This window comes from Aplysia californica, unplaced genomic scaffold, assembly GCF_000002075.1.
Source record: "Aplysia californica isolate F4 #8 unplaced genomic scaffold, AplCal3.0 scaffold00946, whole genome shotgun sequence".
NCBI lineage: Eukaryota > Metazoa > Mollusca > Gastropoda > Aplysiida > Aplysiidae > Aplysia > Aplysia californica.
In genome coordinates this window covers 214,075-233,307 of record NW_004798216.1, presented here as the reverse complement: position 1 = coordinate 233,307, position 19,233 = coordinate 214,075, and the positions used below count along the sequence as shown (strand labels likewise).

General features: G+C 38.6%; 1 protein-coding gene across 3 annotated transcripts in view; it reads left to right on the top strand.

The window, feature by feature from the left end:
- LOC101857685 (protein DENND6B) overlaps nucleotides 1-18,574 on the top strand; it is a 28,837-nt gene extending 10,263 nt beyond the window's left edge. For 2 of the 3 annotated variants that reach the window (XM_013089411.2, XM_005110794.3), the window contains 13 exons: nucleotides 2,754-2,809; nucleotides 4,452-4,512; nucleotides 4,993-5,054; nucleotides 5,751-5,846; nucleotides 6,659-6,753; nucleotides 9,125-9,193; nucleotides 13,879-13,943; nucleotides 14,386-14,475; nucleotides 15,156-15,209; nucleotides 15,900-16,009; nucleotides 17,032-17,134; nucleotides 17,518-17,592; nucleotides 18,215-18,574. In XM_013089411.2, the coding sequence (XP_012944865.1) occupies nucleotides 2,754-2,809; nucleotides 4,452-4,512; nucleotides 4,993-5,054; nucleotides 5,751-5,846; nucleotides 6,659-6,753; nucleotides 9,125-9,193; nucleotides 13,879-13,943; nucleotides 14,386-14,475; nucleotides 15,156-15,209; nucleotides 15,900-16,009; nucleotides 17,032-17,134; nucleotides 17,518-17,592; nucleotides 18,215-18,334 (1,056 nt within the window). In that variant the 3' untranslated portion in view covers nucleotides 18,335-18,574. The remainder of the gene's footprint in view (nucleotides 1-2,753; nucleotides 2,810-4,451; nucleotides 4,513-4,992; nucleotides 5,055-5,750; nucleotides 5,847-6,658; nucleotides 6,754-9,124; nucleotides 9,194-13,878; nucleotides 13,944-14,385; nucleotides 14,476-15,155; nucleotides 15,210-15,899; nucleotides 16,010-17,031; nucleotides 17,135-17,517; nucleotides 17,593-18,214) is intronic. The other variant, XM_013089412.2, reaches the window with a different exon arrangement.
- Nucleotides 18,575-19,233: the final 659 nt, after the last annotated feature.

Here is a 19,233-nt window from a genome sequence, read left to right as displayed (position 1 = left end):
TGAGAAGATGAGACAAGATAAAGACAGCGACTGACTTAACCTAATGCAATGTAAGAGCTCTAGAAATTTTTGCAGTCTCTGGTGTTTAGTCATGATACCAAAAATATGTTGTTGCAAAACCTCAATACTGGAGGCCTCTAGGGTTGAGGTTTTGTTTTATACAAACTTTGTGGGATTTTCTTGCAACTTCAACAGTATATTATTGGTAGTGGCTATAATAAAGTTTCCAAACTGGGGGAAGGCATTTTCAACTTTTGCCAGTATTAAGATTTTTAGAAAAATCAGCTTTTTTCTTTCGTTTAACAAGATGGCTGTATGCACGACTCCAACAGATGCCATTAGGCAATTTGCCGATTGTCAGAGTCTTGCACCCAGCCATCAAACTGTGTTCAGTATCTCTGTCTGCTTAAAGTTTGTGCTGGGGGCATGCTACATAAATCAATGCTGACCATTTAAGTGTAAAGTGTTTCATTATTTCCTCTCACCTGCACTAGAGGCTGGTATGTCAGACTCTTTCTGTTGCATGCCGTAGTTTTTCTTTGCTCTTCTTTTTTGGCTTGTTTCCCAATTTTTGCACTTACCAAAACCGTTTATAAACCTGTCCCCTTCTCGAAAGTCAAGACTTGTATCTTTTCAGATGACTTAGGAGAATAAGAGAATTATATATAGAACAGAACGGAATAATCGGAAACACTGGTAAAAGCCTTAATCTTACCACAGTCACTCAAATATTCTCTCTGGATTTTGCACTTTACCCAGTGAAGTAAGAAGTCATAATTGCATGATTTAGGTAAAATTGTCTTTGCGTTAGCTATTCTTTTACATTAAATTTCTACAACTCCCTCCTCCCACCCTATGGGTTTTTAACTTTTGACTATGGCTCATATTATGTGTTTTGTGTGTGTATGCGTGTGTATGTGAGTGTGTGTGTGTGTATGTGTGTGTGTGAACATCTATGCTGACATAGGTTTGTTCACCTGCATTGTGATTTGGCAACTCTTTAATAAAGTACGTTCGTCAATTTCTATGTAACGTATTTGCCTTATATCACAGTGTTTTTATTTGTAGAAATCATTTTAGCATGTAATCTAACAATGTTCTCCTTTCCTGAAGGGTGTGAGTACGTACATTCTCTGGTGTGGTTTACTCCTTTGACTTCTCTGTTCCTTTCTTCAGTAATACGAATTATCTTGTCTTCCTCCAACTGCATAAAAAATTGTATAAACTTGCTTTTTATCGAGTCAAGGAACTGTTGTTCTGTTTAACATTTTTTCCATGGCGAAATTTGCTCTGGTTGGGTGGGGTTTTTTTTGGTTTTTTCATTTTAAAAAAAAAGTTATGTATCCTCAGTGTTAAGTGTTAGTATCGAGACCAAAGAACTCTGGCTATAACTACACATGTAAATGGGTTGTGGGTTGTTGTTTTTTCTTTTGTTTGTTTGGTTGTTGTTGTTGTTTTGGGGGAGGGAGGTGGCAAATGTTCTGTGTGAATTTCTTTCCTTCAATAGTCTGTAAATTCTTGGTAATGAGCATTTCGACCCCTGCACAAATTGTATCCCTAACCTCTACCTTGTTTAGTGTGGCTTTCTCCTTGTAAGATGATGCTGTGGTCCCTAATTAACAAATAACACCTACTGCTTTTGTTGGATGTTAAATGTGTCTTAGTTTGGGTTTGGGGGAGGGAAGGGGGTGACTTAAAGACACAGATAGAAGGACTTGGAGAAACAAATAGAAAGACTTGAAGATAGAAATAGAAGGACTCAGATATATAAATTAAAGGTCTTTGAGATGTAGGTAGAAGGATTCAGGTATATGAATAAAAGGACTTTGAGATATAAATAGGAGTATGTGCTTCCCAAAACTGGGTCGTTATAGTGAGCAAGTTGTCATTTCGGGGACCACTGTTTGACTCTCTTGAAGGAGCTGATCATCATTTATGAGGTGTGCTAACAAAATGAGTTACTTCTCGCTATCCAAGAATGGCAATATTGGCCGAAAATCGACAGTTGGATCAGATTTATAGTAGATTGTCAATTGATGCCATTTTGTTCAAGCCCACTGTGTCTTTTATTATTCCATACTTACAAACTGTACAAACTCCACCTACAAATGTTTATGTATCAATTTCCATAAGGCTAAAATCCGAGAAGTAACTCATTTTGTCAGAACACCTCACATTTATGGTTCCTCCCTGTGTTGTCATTTTGGAGTTCCAACCCCGTGTGAAGGTCTTCACCGTGTTATTCATCATTCTACTTTGTTACATTTGGATTCCTTTATGAATACTGATTTTTTGTGGGTGGGTTGAGGGTGTTACAGGTTGGTCCTACTTCTGTTCTTTCCCTTTACTATTTCTGTCTGTGTTGCTTTGTCCTGGCACTAGCACCAAATAAGTATAGACTATGGCCATGTTGTGGACTTTGAATTGGGGAATAAGAGCATATAATACTTATTGTGATCCTGTTTATTTTCCTTTCTCAGCCATTTCTAGGCCAAGTGTCTGTTGTGGTGTGTTTTTTTCTTTTTAATTGTCAGAAAGACTGAGAGTATACAAACAACAGTGGTTTTGTAGGTTTGGGTTGTATTTCAACTGCTGTCAGTATTTAATTGATCTCATGCTCATGTTACCGTGTAAGGCTGTTTCCATCGCGTGTTGTGAGTTATATGCTGTACATGGATCTATTTGCTGTGACTGTCACCCTACTGGACTCATTTTTCTTCTTTTTTGTTTATCTTTCTGACGTGTAATCACAGCACACTGTCCCAGCTCACACGATACTGCCGTCACTTCACGAAGTGGATATTTACAGGTGAGCACAGCGCAGTAGGCGTGGCATTTCTTTTAGACAACGCATAATTTCCTGAAAGAATTTGAACAAATAGATAATTACATTTTTTGTGTTGATACCCGCTCAACTGCAAGCTCTATGTGCTTTACAGTCTGTATTATTACAATGTTTTTTCCCGTGGTCTCTTCAGTTGATGGGAATGTAAAAAAAAAAACAACTTCTTGTGGATAAAATAGAACTAACTGTGACAGTTTTCAGTCAGCATTTAGGAAACAATAGAGTAGTACATTTAAGAAAAGTAAATACTGCTGTATCACTGCTTAATCTCACCTTTGTCTACATATACTTTGATCTGTTGTATTTTTTTGTTTTGTTTTTAGGGAGTGGAATTTGTAGTGGAAATAACTGTATTATTTGTCCAATAGATTTTAAAAAATGGGACTTGTTATTTCCATCCTGACAAATTGTTATTTTTATTACATATCTGTAAATTTCAATCATATTTGTTGTAGAAAGATTATATGTGATGATCAATTTTTTTAAAAACAGTGTTTGGGCTTCACATTTATATTTCTTGCCCTGTGTACATAATGTTTCACTACAAAACAAAATTGGAGCAGGCAGCCCTCGTACTGTTGTCTTCTTTTTCAGACTGGAACGTTTTGTGTCTGCCTCATAGGTAACATATCAGAATGAGAAATGTACATTATATGGGCTCTGTCAGTGAGTGGTAGGAGCATGCCTGGTGATGACTCTATACCCTGGATGTTACCAACATATCCGTGCATTGTATGCGTGACGATGGTTGATTTTGTTACGGGTGGTTGGAGGGCACCACTGGTGCTACTTTTTTTTCTTCTGTCCTTCAGTTTTCTCTCTGTCTAACTTGGATTTTTCCACAGAACAGTTTCATCATCATCATCGATCATCATCATCATCATCAGGATGTAGGCCAGCAACAAACACTCTCCACTGTGTCTTATCTTGGGATAGCTTCTTGACAGTTTTCTATGTCCTTCCTCAGCACTGAATGACAGTTATTATTGTGTCGATGTGATTCTCTTTACTTAGATAAAGGTTAATTTTGCATAACTCCCTTTTCATCAAAGACGTGACGACCGCTGGTTTTCATGAAGTTCCCTATCAAGCTGACTGTGGCGGGTGCTGGGGTGCGGTTTTCTCCTTCTTTTCTAGCAAACATCTATCATCCTTATCTCTCTTCGTTCTTTTCTTTCAAACATCTATCATCCTAATCTCGCTTTCCTTCTTTTCTAGCAAATATCTAACATTCTCATCTCTCTTCCCTCTTTTCTAGCAAACATCTACAGTGCGGCCTCTCTATAACGACATCGTCGGGACCAGAAAAAAATGTCGTTAAAGAGAGTTGTCGTTGTAGACAGGCAACCAAAAATTTCAAATGAAATATAAAGAAAAAAATCAGGACCAGGGCACCATGTCGCTATACAGAGGATGTTGTTATATCGAAGGTCGTTATAGAGAGGCTGCACCGTATCATCCTCATCCCTCTTCCTTCTTTTCTTTTTATGTCACTCTCCAGCAGTCACACCTATAATTTTCAGCACTTACATGACCTATTTGTGTGGTAAATGCTGTAAAACCGTAACAAAAATGAAGAAACTCAATTTGCCTCTGCCTGTTTCAGTGCATTTCTCACTATACTACCTCATGTTCAGTTGCTGTGGGAGCTGGTGCTTATAGGAGAGGTGAGTGTGTGTGTGTGAGTGTCTGTATGTATGTGTGTGTGGGTGGGTGTGTTTGTGTGTGTGTCGTGTATGTGTCTGCCTCTTTCAGTGCATTTCTCACTCTACTACCTCATATCCAGCTTCTGTGGTAGCTGGTGCTTATAGGAGAGGTGAGTGTGTGTGCGTATGTGTGTGTGTTTGTCTATCTGTCTGTCTGTGTGTGTGAGAAAGAGTGTGTGCCTGTCTGTATGTATGTGTGTGTGTGTGTGAAAGAGAGAGAGGGAGAGTGTATGTGTGTCCTCTGGTCATTGATGTACAATCAAAATTGTCCAGGATGGCCGTCCATTGCTTTTTTTTTTATAAACTTATTTTAAGAGTGGAGCATCGAGATCTACTTTTGTTTTTTTAATGCCTAGATTTTTCAAATTGTAGTGTTTTTTAAATTATATATATTTTTAAAATAAGTTTTAATTTTTTCCCCCCCTTCTGTTTGTTCCTCAGCCGATTGTAGTGATGGCCTCTTCTCCCACGGTCACCTGCCACACAGTGCAAGCTCTAGTCAAGTACGTGGCTCATCTGACAGTGATAACCAGTCCTTTCATTGTGGTTTTCGTTATTGCAAATTGGGTTGTTTTTTTTGTTGTTTTTTTTGGGGGGGGGATTCACTCATCGTTTCATTTTTTTTAACCACTTGTACCTCTGCGATTTTTGTTTTTATTCTTGTATCACTGTTAACTGGCATCCTTTGTTACCTACCTGCCTTCTTTTTTATGTTTATTACTATTTTGTAACTCTAATCTTCAGCACTTATATCACCTAAAATGTTGAGAGTGCCAAAAAACATCTATCAAATCAAATCAAGCAAAATTGCAATTTTCTAGCCTGTCTTAATCCAAATAGATATATTCTTATGCATCTTAGTCACAGGGATATATTATTATTCGTTTTAGTCGCAGGATGTCCCCCAAAAAAGAAAAAAAAGTTTTCTCTCGTGTGAAGTTAGGAGAGAACAGCAATGTAACTTCCTGGGGTTGTGTGCTTTATGGTCAAGTAAGATATGACTTACGGCATACGAATGTGGAAGGATGTTGGTGATATTCGTTACTGTTTTAAAGACACACCGAAAAGGGGCTTAGGTAATTTTTAAAAATTCTCCTCAAATGTTTTAAAAGTTTGCACGCGTAATTTTGAAATAATACAGTAACTGCGAGTCTAATGAGCAGATTTCCATGTAATGGTTTCGTTTTATTTTTCCCCAGTATGATTGCTCCACTGAAATTCTGCAGTGATTTCCGCCCGTATTTCACAATTCACGACAGCGAGTTCAAGGAGTACACGACAAAGACGCAGGCTCCGTAAGTTTTGCGGCAACACAGCAGCTGTGGCTGTACACACACTTGTGAATTTTATCCTGGTGTATATTGACGCTGTCGTCGCAAATCATACAAGTCCAAAATAAGACCAAGTTATTTTTGTTTGAAAAATCACTTGGAAATGTTTTTGCATAATTTCTATGTTGGTATATATAAATGCAAGTTTAAGGAGCGAAAATATGAAATATGACAGTGGTGCAAAACGTATCTGTATCTTTTGTCTAGCATGTATTATACTCACGCTCTGTTTTCCTCAGGAGTTGTAATTTTTGTATTTACACAGTTTGTGACTGTTATCATGGATATGTTTGTGTCTTGTTGTTTTTTTTTTCATGTTATATTTCTGACCTTCTTTCTGTACCATAGAGTCATACACCTATTAGAAGTTGACCACAGAGTGATAATTGTTTTAGAAGTTGACCATAGAGTGACACACCAATTGAAAGTTGACCATAGAGTCACACACCTATTAAAAGTTGAATATAGAGTGATAATTGTTTTAGAAGTTGTCCATAGAGTGACATGTGTATTAGAAATTGACCTTAGAGCGAAACACCTATTAGAAGTTGACCATAGAGTTGACCATGTATTAATACCACCCACCAACATCTACTTCCAAGCAGGGCATTAGATAATACCTGTCACTACCTGGGTGATGCCTAACGGCCCCCAAATTTACTGAATCACCCTCTGGTGGCCGATATAGCCCAGGCTGGAAAGTACTCCTTTATCATCTCTGTGGAAGTATTCTATAGGTATTTGTAATGCAAATGATATTGGGTTTTTTTCATCAGCCCTCCGGTGATCCTTGGGGTGACCAACCCTTTCTTTGCCAAAACTCTGCAGCACTGGCCTCACATCATCCGCATCGGGGAAATGGGATCAATAGGTAGGTGTACTGTTTGCTTGGTTTATGCTTCTTTCTCTTTTTGTGCGATTTTGTGGGGAAATTGGCGGACGATCAGACGGGCTCTGGGGACACTTAGTGCAGGGTTTGTAGCACTCCTGAAACTTGTACATTCTGGGAAAGGTTTGTTTTCTCTTGGTAAACACCTCTCTAACATAATGATAGTAAATGAATAGCATTAAACAGCGCTCTGTTTTATTAGGAAACAAGCTCTGAGCTGTAAAATCATTTAAAATAAGCAATACATAGATTAAAAAAAACAACAACAACCCCCAAACCTTTTTTAACATCCTTCATTTTGTAGAAAAATTGATGGTGGCACTCTTGAAAGTTTTTCAGTGCCCTTGGTTTATTTACACCTTTATTACCGCGCCCCCCCCCAACTCATTTTATTTTGCGAGTGGCCAATGAAGTTTTCACTTTTGTATTAAGGAGTATCTGAAAAGGAACTTACGAACATGAATGTTTTGCAGGCTTGGTGATTAGTGAAGTCTTCACAGAATTTTATTTTTAATAATAATTCCCATTATTATTATTATTTTCTCGGTTTACTTGTTTTCTGATGCAAAAATGTGTCAAGGCCCTTCTTACTAGTTTTATTTAAATTCTATAATGTTTTGAGAGCAATGAGTCAAGTGCTACAAGCCCTAGCTGAGAGGGAGTGTGTTTCTTCACATCTTGCTTTGCGGGGACTTTGCTGCTTGGAGGGTTGTCCATGTACATTGGCAGTGCCTGTGGAAAATGTTGATGACTTTATGTGTAGGATCATGTTTGTGTGAAAGGAGCAGATATGATTTGTGAAGAAAATAATATGTCATTGGGAAAAAAAAATGTTTTATTTATAATTGTTAAGCAATTTTAAAAAATATTTGTCATGCTGATGAAATATGGTTCTGCAATTCTTTAGTATATTTTTCATGTGGACAAAATATGGTTAAGCAATTTTCTAAGCCACCCTCGGTTCTTGATTGATTTAATCCAAAGAGGTTTAGTCAATTTACTAATGTAAATCACCTAAACCACCAATGTGTCTCTCTCCAGTGCCTGTTTACTCACATAAGACTGGTACAGTTTTGTTATTATGCTCTAAGTTATATTTTTACAATATTATTTTCTTCTGTTGCCACATATTTTCAAGTTTTGAAATGCCAAAGTTTCGCATAGTGCTCGAGTTTAATTGGAAACTTGCATGTGGTATTACCTCTCTCTTTCCTTTATGTTTGAAGAGTTTCTTTCTTGGGGTTTTTGTCATTGAGGTTTGTTTTGCCTGTAAATAGGTGTTATTTTTTCGTTTTAAATCTTTTCACTTTGAGAATAATGAAGAAGGTCTGTTTTCATTTTTGGGGGGTTGAAATATGTATCTTTTGTCTTCGAAGTTACTTAATTATGAACTACACATTTTTTATGACACTTGCCTAAAATGAAATAAATATGTTTTTTTAAACGTTGTGCTGTGGTAACCTGAAGGGAAAAAATCCATCTGTGAGTTTTAGACTGTCTTAATATTTTGTTTTGAAAGAGTAGAATCACCCATTTTTTTGTTGGTCTCTACGAATGACGCTAATATCCGTTTCCTGGTCTTTTGCCCCTGCGAGTGAAATGATAAAAAAGTAAACTTGAGCCCCCAAATGTAACTTATTTGACCTTGTACACACATCCAGGATGTGCTCTCTGTGGGGCCACATATGAGTGGCTGTGATGTCGTGAACGAAGACGCATTTAACATATTTTAAGAATTTAAGAATACGGGGGAGGGGGGGGGGGCTAAATTTATTTTTACCTGTATAATTCTGGCCAAGTTTGAAGTACTGCATCAAAGATTCATCCCAACTGTTGTTGCTTTAGTGTAGAAAAATAATAATTAGGCTTCGTGGTGAAATCAGACCCTCGTCAAAATAATGAAATCTGAGAAATCAGCATTTTTCGGTCAGTTCGGAAATTTTTTTTCAAATTATTTTTTGGGACCTCAACACCTTATATGTCCATTCAAAAACACTTTGATGTGTGGATTCTATGGGAAAACGTTGATTAAAGGGACAAAAAATGTAAATTTGCTATTTCCAAGGACTCTTAGGCTGTGGAAGTCACCAAACTTTGGTTGCCATTTTCTCGGTAATTTTACTTCTGAAACCAGGCGACATCCACCTCCTTCAATCACAAATATCTCAACTTCAATTCAAGATAAATGGATATTTTTTTCCATTTTAAGCAAGTCAAATGAACAACCTTTAAGATAATACCATTAACTTAGTATGCCCAAAAAATTGACGAGCGCCTGATCCCACCGCGTCGTGACACAAACTGTAGCAAGGAGTGAGAAGTAAAAGACTTGTGTTGTGAATGTTTCCTCAAGGGAGTTCGCCTAAACTGGCCAACAAAGTGAAGAAGGCCGCCGCGCTAAAGACTCTGGACTCCAATCCAGGTTTGTCATCAACACGTGTGTTACACAGTCCCCCGGCTGTGGCATGAGTATCGTCGTATCATCGGTGTGTTTCTCTCTATGATGGACATGTGCTGTCCGTTCAGTGTGCCGCTGCTTTGACTTAGCCCTCTTCACTTCTGGCATTTTGTCCAACATTAACTCTTTAAACCCCCATCAGACGCTAGGAGCGTCCGACGGTAATAACCCTGTTCCCCATTGGACACTGGGAGCGTCCGATACCATTGACATCTGTTTCGTTTTATTTAGCGCAAGTTTTTTGCTTGTTTTTCAGTACTATTCGCGATCCAAGTTTTTAAAGTTATGACTAAGCCTTTGTTTCTGCCATTTAGAAGTTGGGGGCAAACTTTTGGGGTTATAATGAGACAGTGCACCAGGTTTAGGTGACTGTTGAAAAAACTTCAGGAAACGGTGGAAAAACTCAGGGTTTAAAGAGTTAATTTGTGGAAGATACATCCCAATATATTTTGCATTGTTGGCCCAGTGCCATAAGGTTCTATAAGTCATGCATTGTTGTTGTTGTCAGTAGAACCTCTTGGCCATTTGACTGCATTTTGTAGAACATTTTGTATCTTTTTAATCACCTTATTTCTTTTTTCTCTTGTCTTTTTTCCCTCTTTTGTAATTTTTTGGTCTGCTTTAAGTACTTGGTTTTTTTACTATCTGCAGTTATTTTTGCTAAATCTGGTGTAAAATGTGCACTTTTGAGTTTTTAATTAAACCAGCTGCTTGATATCGGCATGAAAGGAACTAGATGAAATATGTGTAGCTTGCGGTACTTTATATAGGCAAAGAGAACAGGACCAAGGGATTCTGAGCTGTCCGTGATAGTCGTCAGCTGTTTCCTCGTGCCAGACAATTAGAGGCTTTTTCCCATATCCCGACGGTGCATTAATTCATTCTGAAAGAGTAGGCAAGTCAGCTGTCCGGGTTTCGGCAGTGGGGAATGTGAGAGGACACATTACAGTGAATGTCCTACACTGAACCAGGACCCGTCCTACTTGATGTAACCTTCTTTGTTGGTAGATAATCTGATGTTTGAACCTTTGCTGTCCCTGATTTGATTTTGAAAAAGTTGGCAAGCCTAGAGTAGAATTATCTCTTTTTATGTCACAGTGAATGACGCAAATGTCTTTCTCACTGGTGGATGAAATGATAAAAATACAAAAATACTCGTAAGCGCCCCCCACCCCCCGTTTGGAACATTCTTGAACTCTTATGCACATGTGGGGTCTCCACTCTCTGTTGGACCACGTGTCAGCGGCTGTGACATCATGCACAAAAGACCATTTGCATTTATTAACTCTTACTGTCCACTCCAGCCCAACAGGCAGGAAAAAAAAATTCCGTCCTAGAGTCTCCCCCCAGCCAGAAGCGCCTCCCACAGCCAGTTTCTTCCTCGAGATTTCCCCATGATCGATGGCTATAATGATAAAAATAAATCACCGATGTTTGGCTGTAGCTTCATCATGGTTTCTAGTGAGAAAAGTGTGTCAGAGCTGACAGCGTCAGTTGTTATCTTTGGCTGTTCTCGCCCCATGTACTTTCACCCGTAGTTTTTTCTCTTGTGTGTGCCTCTCTGTGATCTGATAACTGCTATTTCAAACTAACATTTGCAACCAGAAACTCCCAACTACTGTAAATCCTAACATTCAACACGGATCTGAAGAAACGGTCTGATATTATTTTACCTATTACTATGGTTTGCCTTTTCCTACATATATTTACATTTTGGAGCTATGGGTGTGGAGGGCAGGGCTAACACACTACACAGCACACAACACACAGCACACACTGCTCACTTCACAGCACACAGCACCAGCTTGTAGGTGACTCCACTCACAAGGTATTTTCCTATTCCCCGACGAGGAATGTGTACACATTGAAATATCTTGGCCTAGATCTTGGGAAGAAAAGTCTTTTGCTCTCCAGAGGTCAAGGCTCAAAGTGTAAAGCTTTGGAAAGAATATTATTTGTTTAGATTTCCATACATTTATAGTTTTAAATATTTTTCTTCTATTGTGCTTGTATGCTGGATTTTTTCTTCTTTCTCTTCCCCCCCCTCTCCATAGGTCTGTCTATCTCCCAGTCCCCTTTCCCCCCATCCTTCCCCCCCCCTCCAATTTCCTCTCTGTTTCTTCCTATCAAAATTCTGTCAAAAGCAAAAATTCAATGCATTTTGTTAAACTGTCTGTCTTTTATGGACACTTTTGATTTCATTCTAGTCATGGATAAAAATGTTAATTTATATAGGGATTACAAACTGTAAATATGATTAGGGACGAGAGACTGATATTGTGCCTGTGTGTGGACTGTTCTGTCAGACTTGCTAAAGTGCGGGATTGGATGGTAGACGTCAAGTTTGTGTGTTAAGTACAACATGTCGTGTTCCTTGAAGTGTGTGATTGTTGCTTTAAGGTTCAGTTTTCTTGATGTTATTTTGAAGAGTGTAAAACTGTGCTGTGATATCAACACTTGAATGGTGTCTATTTTGTGAAAGGGTATGGGAGATACTTTGGTCTTTTGCTCTGATTGATTTATACAACTAGGACTACCAGGAGGAGGAAACTTTCTCTGCAGTCTTGCGCCTCTCTTAAGTTCCTGTTTTTCCATTCCTGTATATTTGTTTGTTTGTTTGTTTGTTGTATTTCAGAAAAAGGTGCGAAGTATTATTTAAAAAAGCCTGTGTGTTCAGTATTTTTGCTATAAAGTTTTTATCTTTGTTAAGGAGAATGTGCTTTTGACGTGGTTATCTAATGTTTTGCACGAGCAAGGAGTTTTGGGTTTTTTCTGCAATATAATATGCACTTAGGTCAGTGATGTGTCGTTGTACCCAAAAACTTCACATCTTTTGGTTGTGGACTTTTCTCCTGCTCTGGTGTTGTGGATTGCTTTTTTTTTTTTGCGCTGTTTTATCATTGATTATCAGAACTTGACGTTTTCATTCTTGAAACTCATTTTTTTTACTTGTGATGAGCTATTTTGTTTTTACAAATAAATGTGTTAAAATTTCATTAAATTAAAAATATTAATTCATAATGTAGTTTTTAGTGTGCTCAAAAAAACTCTTACTTTGATTCCTCTCAAACGATGGTTATTTTAGTACAGTGGAACCTGCACTAACTACCACCTGTCCAAGACACTCACTTGTACAGACAACCACTTCCCACTTTCTCCCCTGCTGTTTTTACAAAGACATTTTAAGACCCCTGAGCGCTCATATGACCTTGTGCAGTTGCGAGCACCGTAAAACACTCAATTAAAAAAAATAAAAAATTATAATGACCCTGTCCAAGAAGCCACCTTTGTAAGACAACCCCTTTTTTCCTTGTCCTCAACTATGATGAATGGTTGTATCGAGTCCACTGTACTGCATTGATAAACTCAAGAGTGTGACTTAGAGTTTCGACTAAACAACGTGTGTTTTTAAAATTAATGTCTTTTTCTGCTACATGTAATCACGGGTGTTTGAGTGCACCATTGATAAATCCTATTTCTCTTCTTTCTTTACTTTTATTTCTGTCTGCCTGTATTGCTTTGTCCCAGCATTTAATTATCTTTATTGTGTCAGTGTGTTTTTCTTTACTGAAACCAACAAAAAATAAGCAACTTATTTGTAATCTGGGTATGGCAAAATTACAAACGCAACTGTTTATTAAACTTTCTGATTCGTAATGTTTACTGCTTGAAAATATCAATATTGTATCTGTGTGCTTTCATAGTTCAAGGTATGTGTGTTGTATCTTTGTGACTATGACTATTATTATTATTGTTATATTGTGGCGTAGTATTGGTGTATTGTACTGCTCTGATTATGTCTCAACTGGTTGAAATATTTGAATTTAATGTGATATTTATTTCTTCAAGAGTGTCCAGCAAAGATTTTTTTCGGTGACCTTATACTTTTGCATCAATGCATTTAATGTCAGAAAGCCCAACTTTTTATACTTTAGTCTTTGCTCAATGTCCTGCTGACCATCCTCCCAGTTCAGCTTCCAACACAGTCGCAGTGCTTTATTGTAGGAAGATTCTGTTGACTGGACATGTGTATGGTCAAGAAAATGTTAGTAGTTGAATAAGCACACAAGTTATTTTATTGAGTAGCTCTGTCTTTTGCTGAGATGCTGTATCTGAATTAGCATGTTGGTCCTTACATGCAGGATGGAGGCAGCCTGCCTCCTACAATGTATAATCCAAATTGTTTTGATGGGGGCGCAGACGAAAAATATCTGTACAGTAAAATGAAGAAAGGGAATGACTAATGCCTACGTGTTCAAAGTCACATATTTGCTGTGACTGATTGTTTCACACATGTTTTTATTTCCAAGTCTGACGGAGCTGTGAGACTGGCATCAGTGGTGTAGCTGTTAGGCACTTGGTCATGGTACACGGTAGAGAACAGTTCGATTCTCGATAGGGGAAAACTTTTATTGAGGATCTCAGTGTTTCTGCTGAGATGTTGTATCCTTCTCAGCTCGGATTGGCCCTGACAGGCAGGGAGGGTTGAAGCCCGCTTCCTAAATGATTTAAACTGTGTTGAATGGGGTGTAAAAACACCTAGGATTAAGATAAAGAAAAGGAAAAAAAAATCTGTGAGCATGTGTGAGTGTGCCGGGCAGCTGTTGGTGTCTTTGTCACGGTCTTTGTGTGGTTCTCTGTGTCCTCAGGTGTCTACACCAGGTACAAGTCTTTCCTCACCAAGGACAAAGCCATTCTCAAGCGTCTGATGAAGGTATTTGGGTTGGTTATAATATATCCTGTTCTTGTGGACTTGAGTTGAATTGCTTTCGTTGATCTGCGTTTTAATTACTCAGCCCGGCTGGCCTTGTCAGGCAGGGTCGTGAGCCCGCCTTCTGAATTGTCTAAATTGTGTTGATGGGGATGTGAAAACACCTACTTTATTACTTATAATGAAAAGAAAATTAAAAACTGCATTTATCACAAGCATAAAATACAATTGAATACAATTTCACATACTGTAATATGTTTTTTTTTAAAACAAAAACATTCTAAACAAAATTTTGAGCAATTCTGGCTGATGTGAGCTAGAAATCCATATTTTTCTACTACTTTGAAATTCAATATTCATGCACGCTCATGTTTAGAGTCTGACTTAAATGATAGGACCATATTTTTAAAAATTCTTCCGTCACTGATAACATTGCTAATTTCAGGGAGCTCAGCTGAAGCGTCCGGTGGAGGCCCAGAATGCCATTCTCCGCCGCTACCTCCTGGAGGTCACACAGAGCTTCATGATCCCTCTGGTGAGTCTAGAGCTGGTGTGTGGGTGGTTGGCGGGTGCTCTGGTGTGGTTTGCTCCTTCTTTCCTATCAAACATCTGTCATCCTTATCTCCCCTTCTTCTTTTTTATGTTTGTTACTCTCTTGTAACACCTCTAATCTTCTGGCGCTCAAATAACCTTATGCAGGTGCAAGCGCCATAAAATCTCTGCTAAAAAAAAAAAGAGCGGGTGCCATATCCCATTAACATTGATTTTAGCCCTGACAAATAGGCTCAGAGAAGCCTGCCTCCTAAAGTCTAGATTGTGGCAATGTAGAAATTAATGGTTTTTCCCTAACCTTTTCCCTTGTGAACTTCCTGTAGAGATCTCTATGAACCAACCACTTTCCAAGACACAATCTGAGCCCGAATTATACTACAACACCCATAACAGTGCTTCTTAAAATATCACGTTCATAGTGTAATATTGTACTGATAACAACTAATGAACAGATGTATTTATTTCAAAACGCGTTGAGACAGATGCTTCCGATTTTTTCCACCACCATCAGATTTTACTTGAACAAAAAGTACTCTAGTTTTGACTTTAAGAGACACATCACAAACCTCCTGGGAAGAACTCACCCCGCCCTCAGTGGTCGATGCATGCACCACGGTTAAGGAGCCCCTGGTGTAACCTTTTTCTTTTTATTTGTATCTACAGGAGCGGTACATGGCCAGCCTGATGCCCCTACAGAGGAACATCTCTCCACACAAGGTAGGCCTTCTCTTCTCTAAGTTTCATCATTTTAAAAAACAACTTGGTTCTTTTATGCCTTTGCTTTTTCACTGCTAAATTCCGTAAAGCAAAGGAAAAGCTGAGACAGAGACTATCATTGTTGGATAGTTCTAAGATAACCATTTTTCTGATATGATGTGCAGTTCCATGCATCGGGTTAAATTGTTTTCGATTTATTTATGGTTACATTTGTTTGGATCGTTCAAATGATATGGAGGTTTAGTCTTCTAAAATAAGAATTTAGTTCCTGTAAAAAATGCGTGATCTGAGGCGATTGTGGGCTGATGGGCAGTGTGGAGGTAAGAATAGGCCAGTACACGGCACATATGGTCATCTGGTTCTTTGTAGTTTACTCCCCACTGTGATAATTTCATAAAATAAGACGAGACAGGTGAGATAACATTTTGCTCCACAAAAAAAAATTTGCTGCTGCATGGTAAATACATTCTATGCATACTTCAACAGACCCTCTCTCTTACACACACACACACACACACACACACACACACACACACACACACACACACCCACACACACACACACACACAAACACACACACACACTCATGCGCACATACATGCACAGACACAGGAATAGTCATTGGCCGGGCAAACATGATTACATTATTCTCGCCCGTTATCATCTTTTTCTGTAAAACTTGTACTTCAGGGACCTCCCAAACTGAGGCCATTTGAGTCGGAGAAGTTTCTGGAGACGGTGGAGCACTCTGGCCCTCAGCTCACCTGTGGCATCAAGGGAGACTGGGAGTCCCTCTACAAGTGGGTGAAAAAAATTTTGTTTTATTTGTTAGTTTTAGTAAGAGTTTTACTGCGCTCGCAACTGGATAAGGTCGTATGAGCGCGCGAAACACAAGTTGGTTGCGTTCACAACATTTCACTGCAGGGCTTGGCTCAAGTCAACGACCAGATTTAAAATGCTAAAAACTTGAGGAAAAATGAGTTTAAAAATGATAGCCTGCTAAAAGTCAGAATAGCTGTTTTAACAAGTTATCGTAAAGGCCAATGGTCTTTATAAAAACGAGAATTCTGTTGTGATCAACGACGGAAAACAGATCTTACAATTTTTTTGCATTTGAAGTATTTCCTTCGGGTCTCTCCGAAGTCTAGACATTCTTTTGGTAAGATCCGTGTCGCATTCGACACAGAACAGCTTCTCATCTCCCTGAAGAAGGTATTTATTTGCAGGGACATGTGTCCGATCCTGAATCGAGTAAAAATGACTTTTGTCTCTTCTAGAGAGGCCCAAAGGAAAAATTATGTGTTTGATTTTGCTTTGTTTACTAAAACGAAAGCAACCTGCCAACTTAATGGTCTAAATGGTGTTGATAGGGGCATAAAACATCAAGTTACATCTCATTGTTGTTTCTTTTCTTTTCATAGCTAGCAAATGATAATGATAACTGCATCTGCATAGTGCTTATCCACACTCTACAGCATGCTCTATGCGCTTTACCTTACAAATATTTTTTTTTTTTTTTATTTTACATTTGTATAGTTCTGTTTGAATTGGTAGTAATAGTAATAATAACAGATTGCATTTATATAGCGCTTCATCCCATACTAGTAGAAGCTCTGAGTGCTTTACACCAATCACATGATCATTCACACTAGAGAAAATATTTCACAGAAACAAGAAAAACCAGTTCAACCACATAAAGGAGAAATTTCACAACCATACATTAACTATATACACAAAAGAAGAGCAGTAAAAAACAAAACATATGAGTGTTGTCTATTTCATTTGTTTTCTATTTTCTTCTCTCTGTATCTTCACTCCTCAGACGTTTCTTCCGCTCCCCCAACTTCGAGGGCTGGTACTACCAGCGGCAGCGAGAGGTCAACCAGAAACTACAGCTGCTGCATCTGGAGGCCTTGAGTAATGCTGTGAGTTTCTCCTACGTCACTCTCACTCTCTCTCTCCGGCTCGTCTTGTTCATGTTTCGGTTTGGGTTTTTTTTTTGGGGGGGGGGGGGGTTTGGGGTGGGGGGTGGGGGTGGAGTTGTTATTTTAGAGAATGGGAAGGAGAATTTTCCTCTCTCAGCCTGGGTTGGCCATGATAAGTAGAGTCGAAGCAGTCGCCTGCTAAATAATCTTAATTATTTTGATTATGCCCCCTTGTACAGTGATATCGGATTGTTGTTTCTTTTTATAACCAACTAAAGATGAGTTTTCTTTTTTTCTTTAAAAAAAAATATATTTGTATAGCTGTGTTTGAGTCAGTAGTGACAGGGTTGTATGTTTAAGTTGTCCTGTCTTTATTCTTCCAGAATTTGTCGGAGTGGATTGTAGACAAAGAAGAAGTGGAAATTGTGGATCTGATTCTCAAAATCAAAGAAAAATTGGTGAGTTCATCATATCATGTCTGTCTGTAGATGTCTTACGAGCTTAATATTTTTAAATTTACAGACCAATATAAATGAATTTAGTCTAGTATGACTCAATGCTAAGGTACCTAGTGATTTTGGACGTTATTCATGACAAATGTGTCTCTTGTTGCTATGGTGACAGCAGCCATCTTGGGAAAAAACCCTCACATCTTTAAATTTATAAAATCTCAAACTCTGTCAACAGTATTTTACTTTGTAAGAAAGAAATGGAAAGGCCAGGCTTCTATTGGAGTAAATTGACTTTTACTGTTCTGTCAGCAGTTGTAACATAGAAAGAGACATCTGTTACATGTAAACTTATAATTTATAAATACAATGACCTGCTGTGGGTGGTTGGCAGGTGCTCTGTTATGGTTTGCTTCTTCTTTCCTATCAACCTTATCTCCTCCTCCTTCATTTTTACGTTTTTTACTCTCGTAACACTTCTAATCTTCGGCACTTATATGACCTTATAAGATAAGATACATCTTTATTGTCCAGATTCTGACACATTGGTTATATATATTGGCAATATGCTACGTTATTGTGTTGAAAGTGCCTTAAAACTCTTACGAAAAAAAAACTCTGCCCTCCCCAGACGTTTGCCTCCCACCACCACGGGATCGTGGCCAAGGACAGCGTGTCGCGGCTACAGAAACAGCTGGAGGACATCGTCTCCACCCTGCCAGACGACCTTCAGAGCGTCATCAAAACGTGATGTAACCTTGACCTAGCTACTGACCGTACTGTATTCCCACCTTGAGGTGTGATGGCCGTGACTGCTCACGTGGAAAACTGTGGCCTGACATCTATATATATATATATATATGTGAGAGGTGTGCTGACAAAATGAGTTACTTCTCGGATTCTATTCTTATGGGAATAGATACATCACTCTTATAGGTGAAGTTTTTACAATTTATAAGTATGAAATAATAAAAGGCATGTTATAATTAAAAAATATGGCATCGTTAGAATATCTACAAATTTGACCCATGTGTCGATTTTTGGCCAATATCTCCATTTGTGGATTACGAGAAGTAACTCATTTTGTCAGCTCGCCTTATATATGTTATATATATATACATATATACTGAAAGGACAGACAAAAGATGTACTGGCCACCATGTATACTATACACTGACGAGCAGTCCGGCTGAGGGCCTGTGTATGTGTGTGTGCGTTGAGTGGACCAGATGAGTTGTTCGTTTTTGTTGTGCGTCTGAGTGGCCCAGCTGTAGATTCCCGTTACTGAGGTAGTGAACGCTGTTGGTTGTGAGCCGTTTGTGAGCCGTCTGAGGAAAGAAAAAAAGGAATCCGAAAGACAGGAGTAAAACGAGACTCGTGAAAAAAAAAGTGGATGACTGGATGGAGAGAAAGTGACAGAAATCTCGTTCTTGTTCGATTGATGCTGGAAAAGGAGAGAAAGTGACAGAAGTTGAATCCTTTGTTCAGTTGTTGTTTGACGCAGAGGAAGTGACAGAAATAGCTTTTCAGTGCGATTGACACAGCCATCGTCTAAAAACAAAAGCCCAGTCAGGCATATGTGTCTGGGGGAGTGTTTCTGTCAGGATCGTGATCTTGTGGACGGATGTTCACGGGCAGCGCTGCATACAG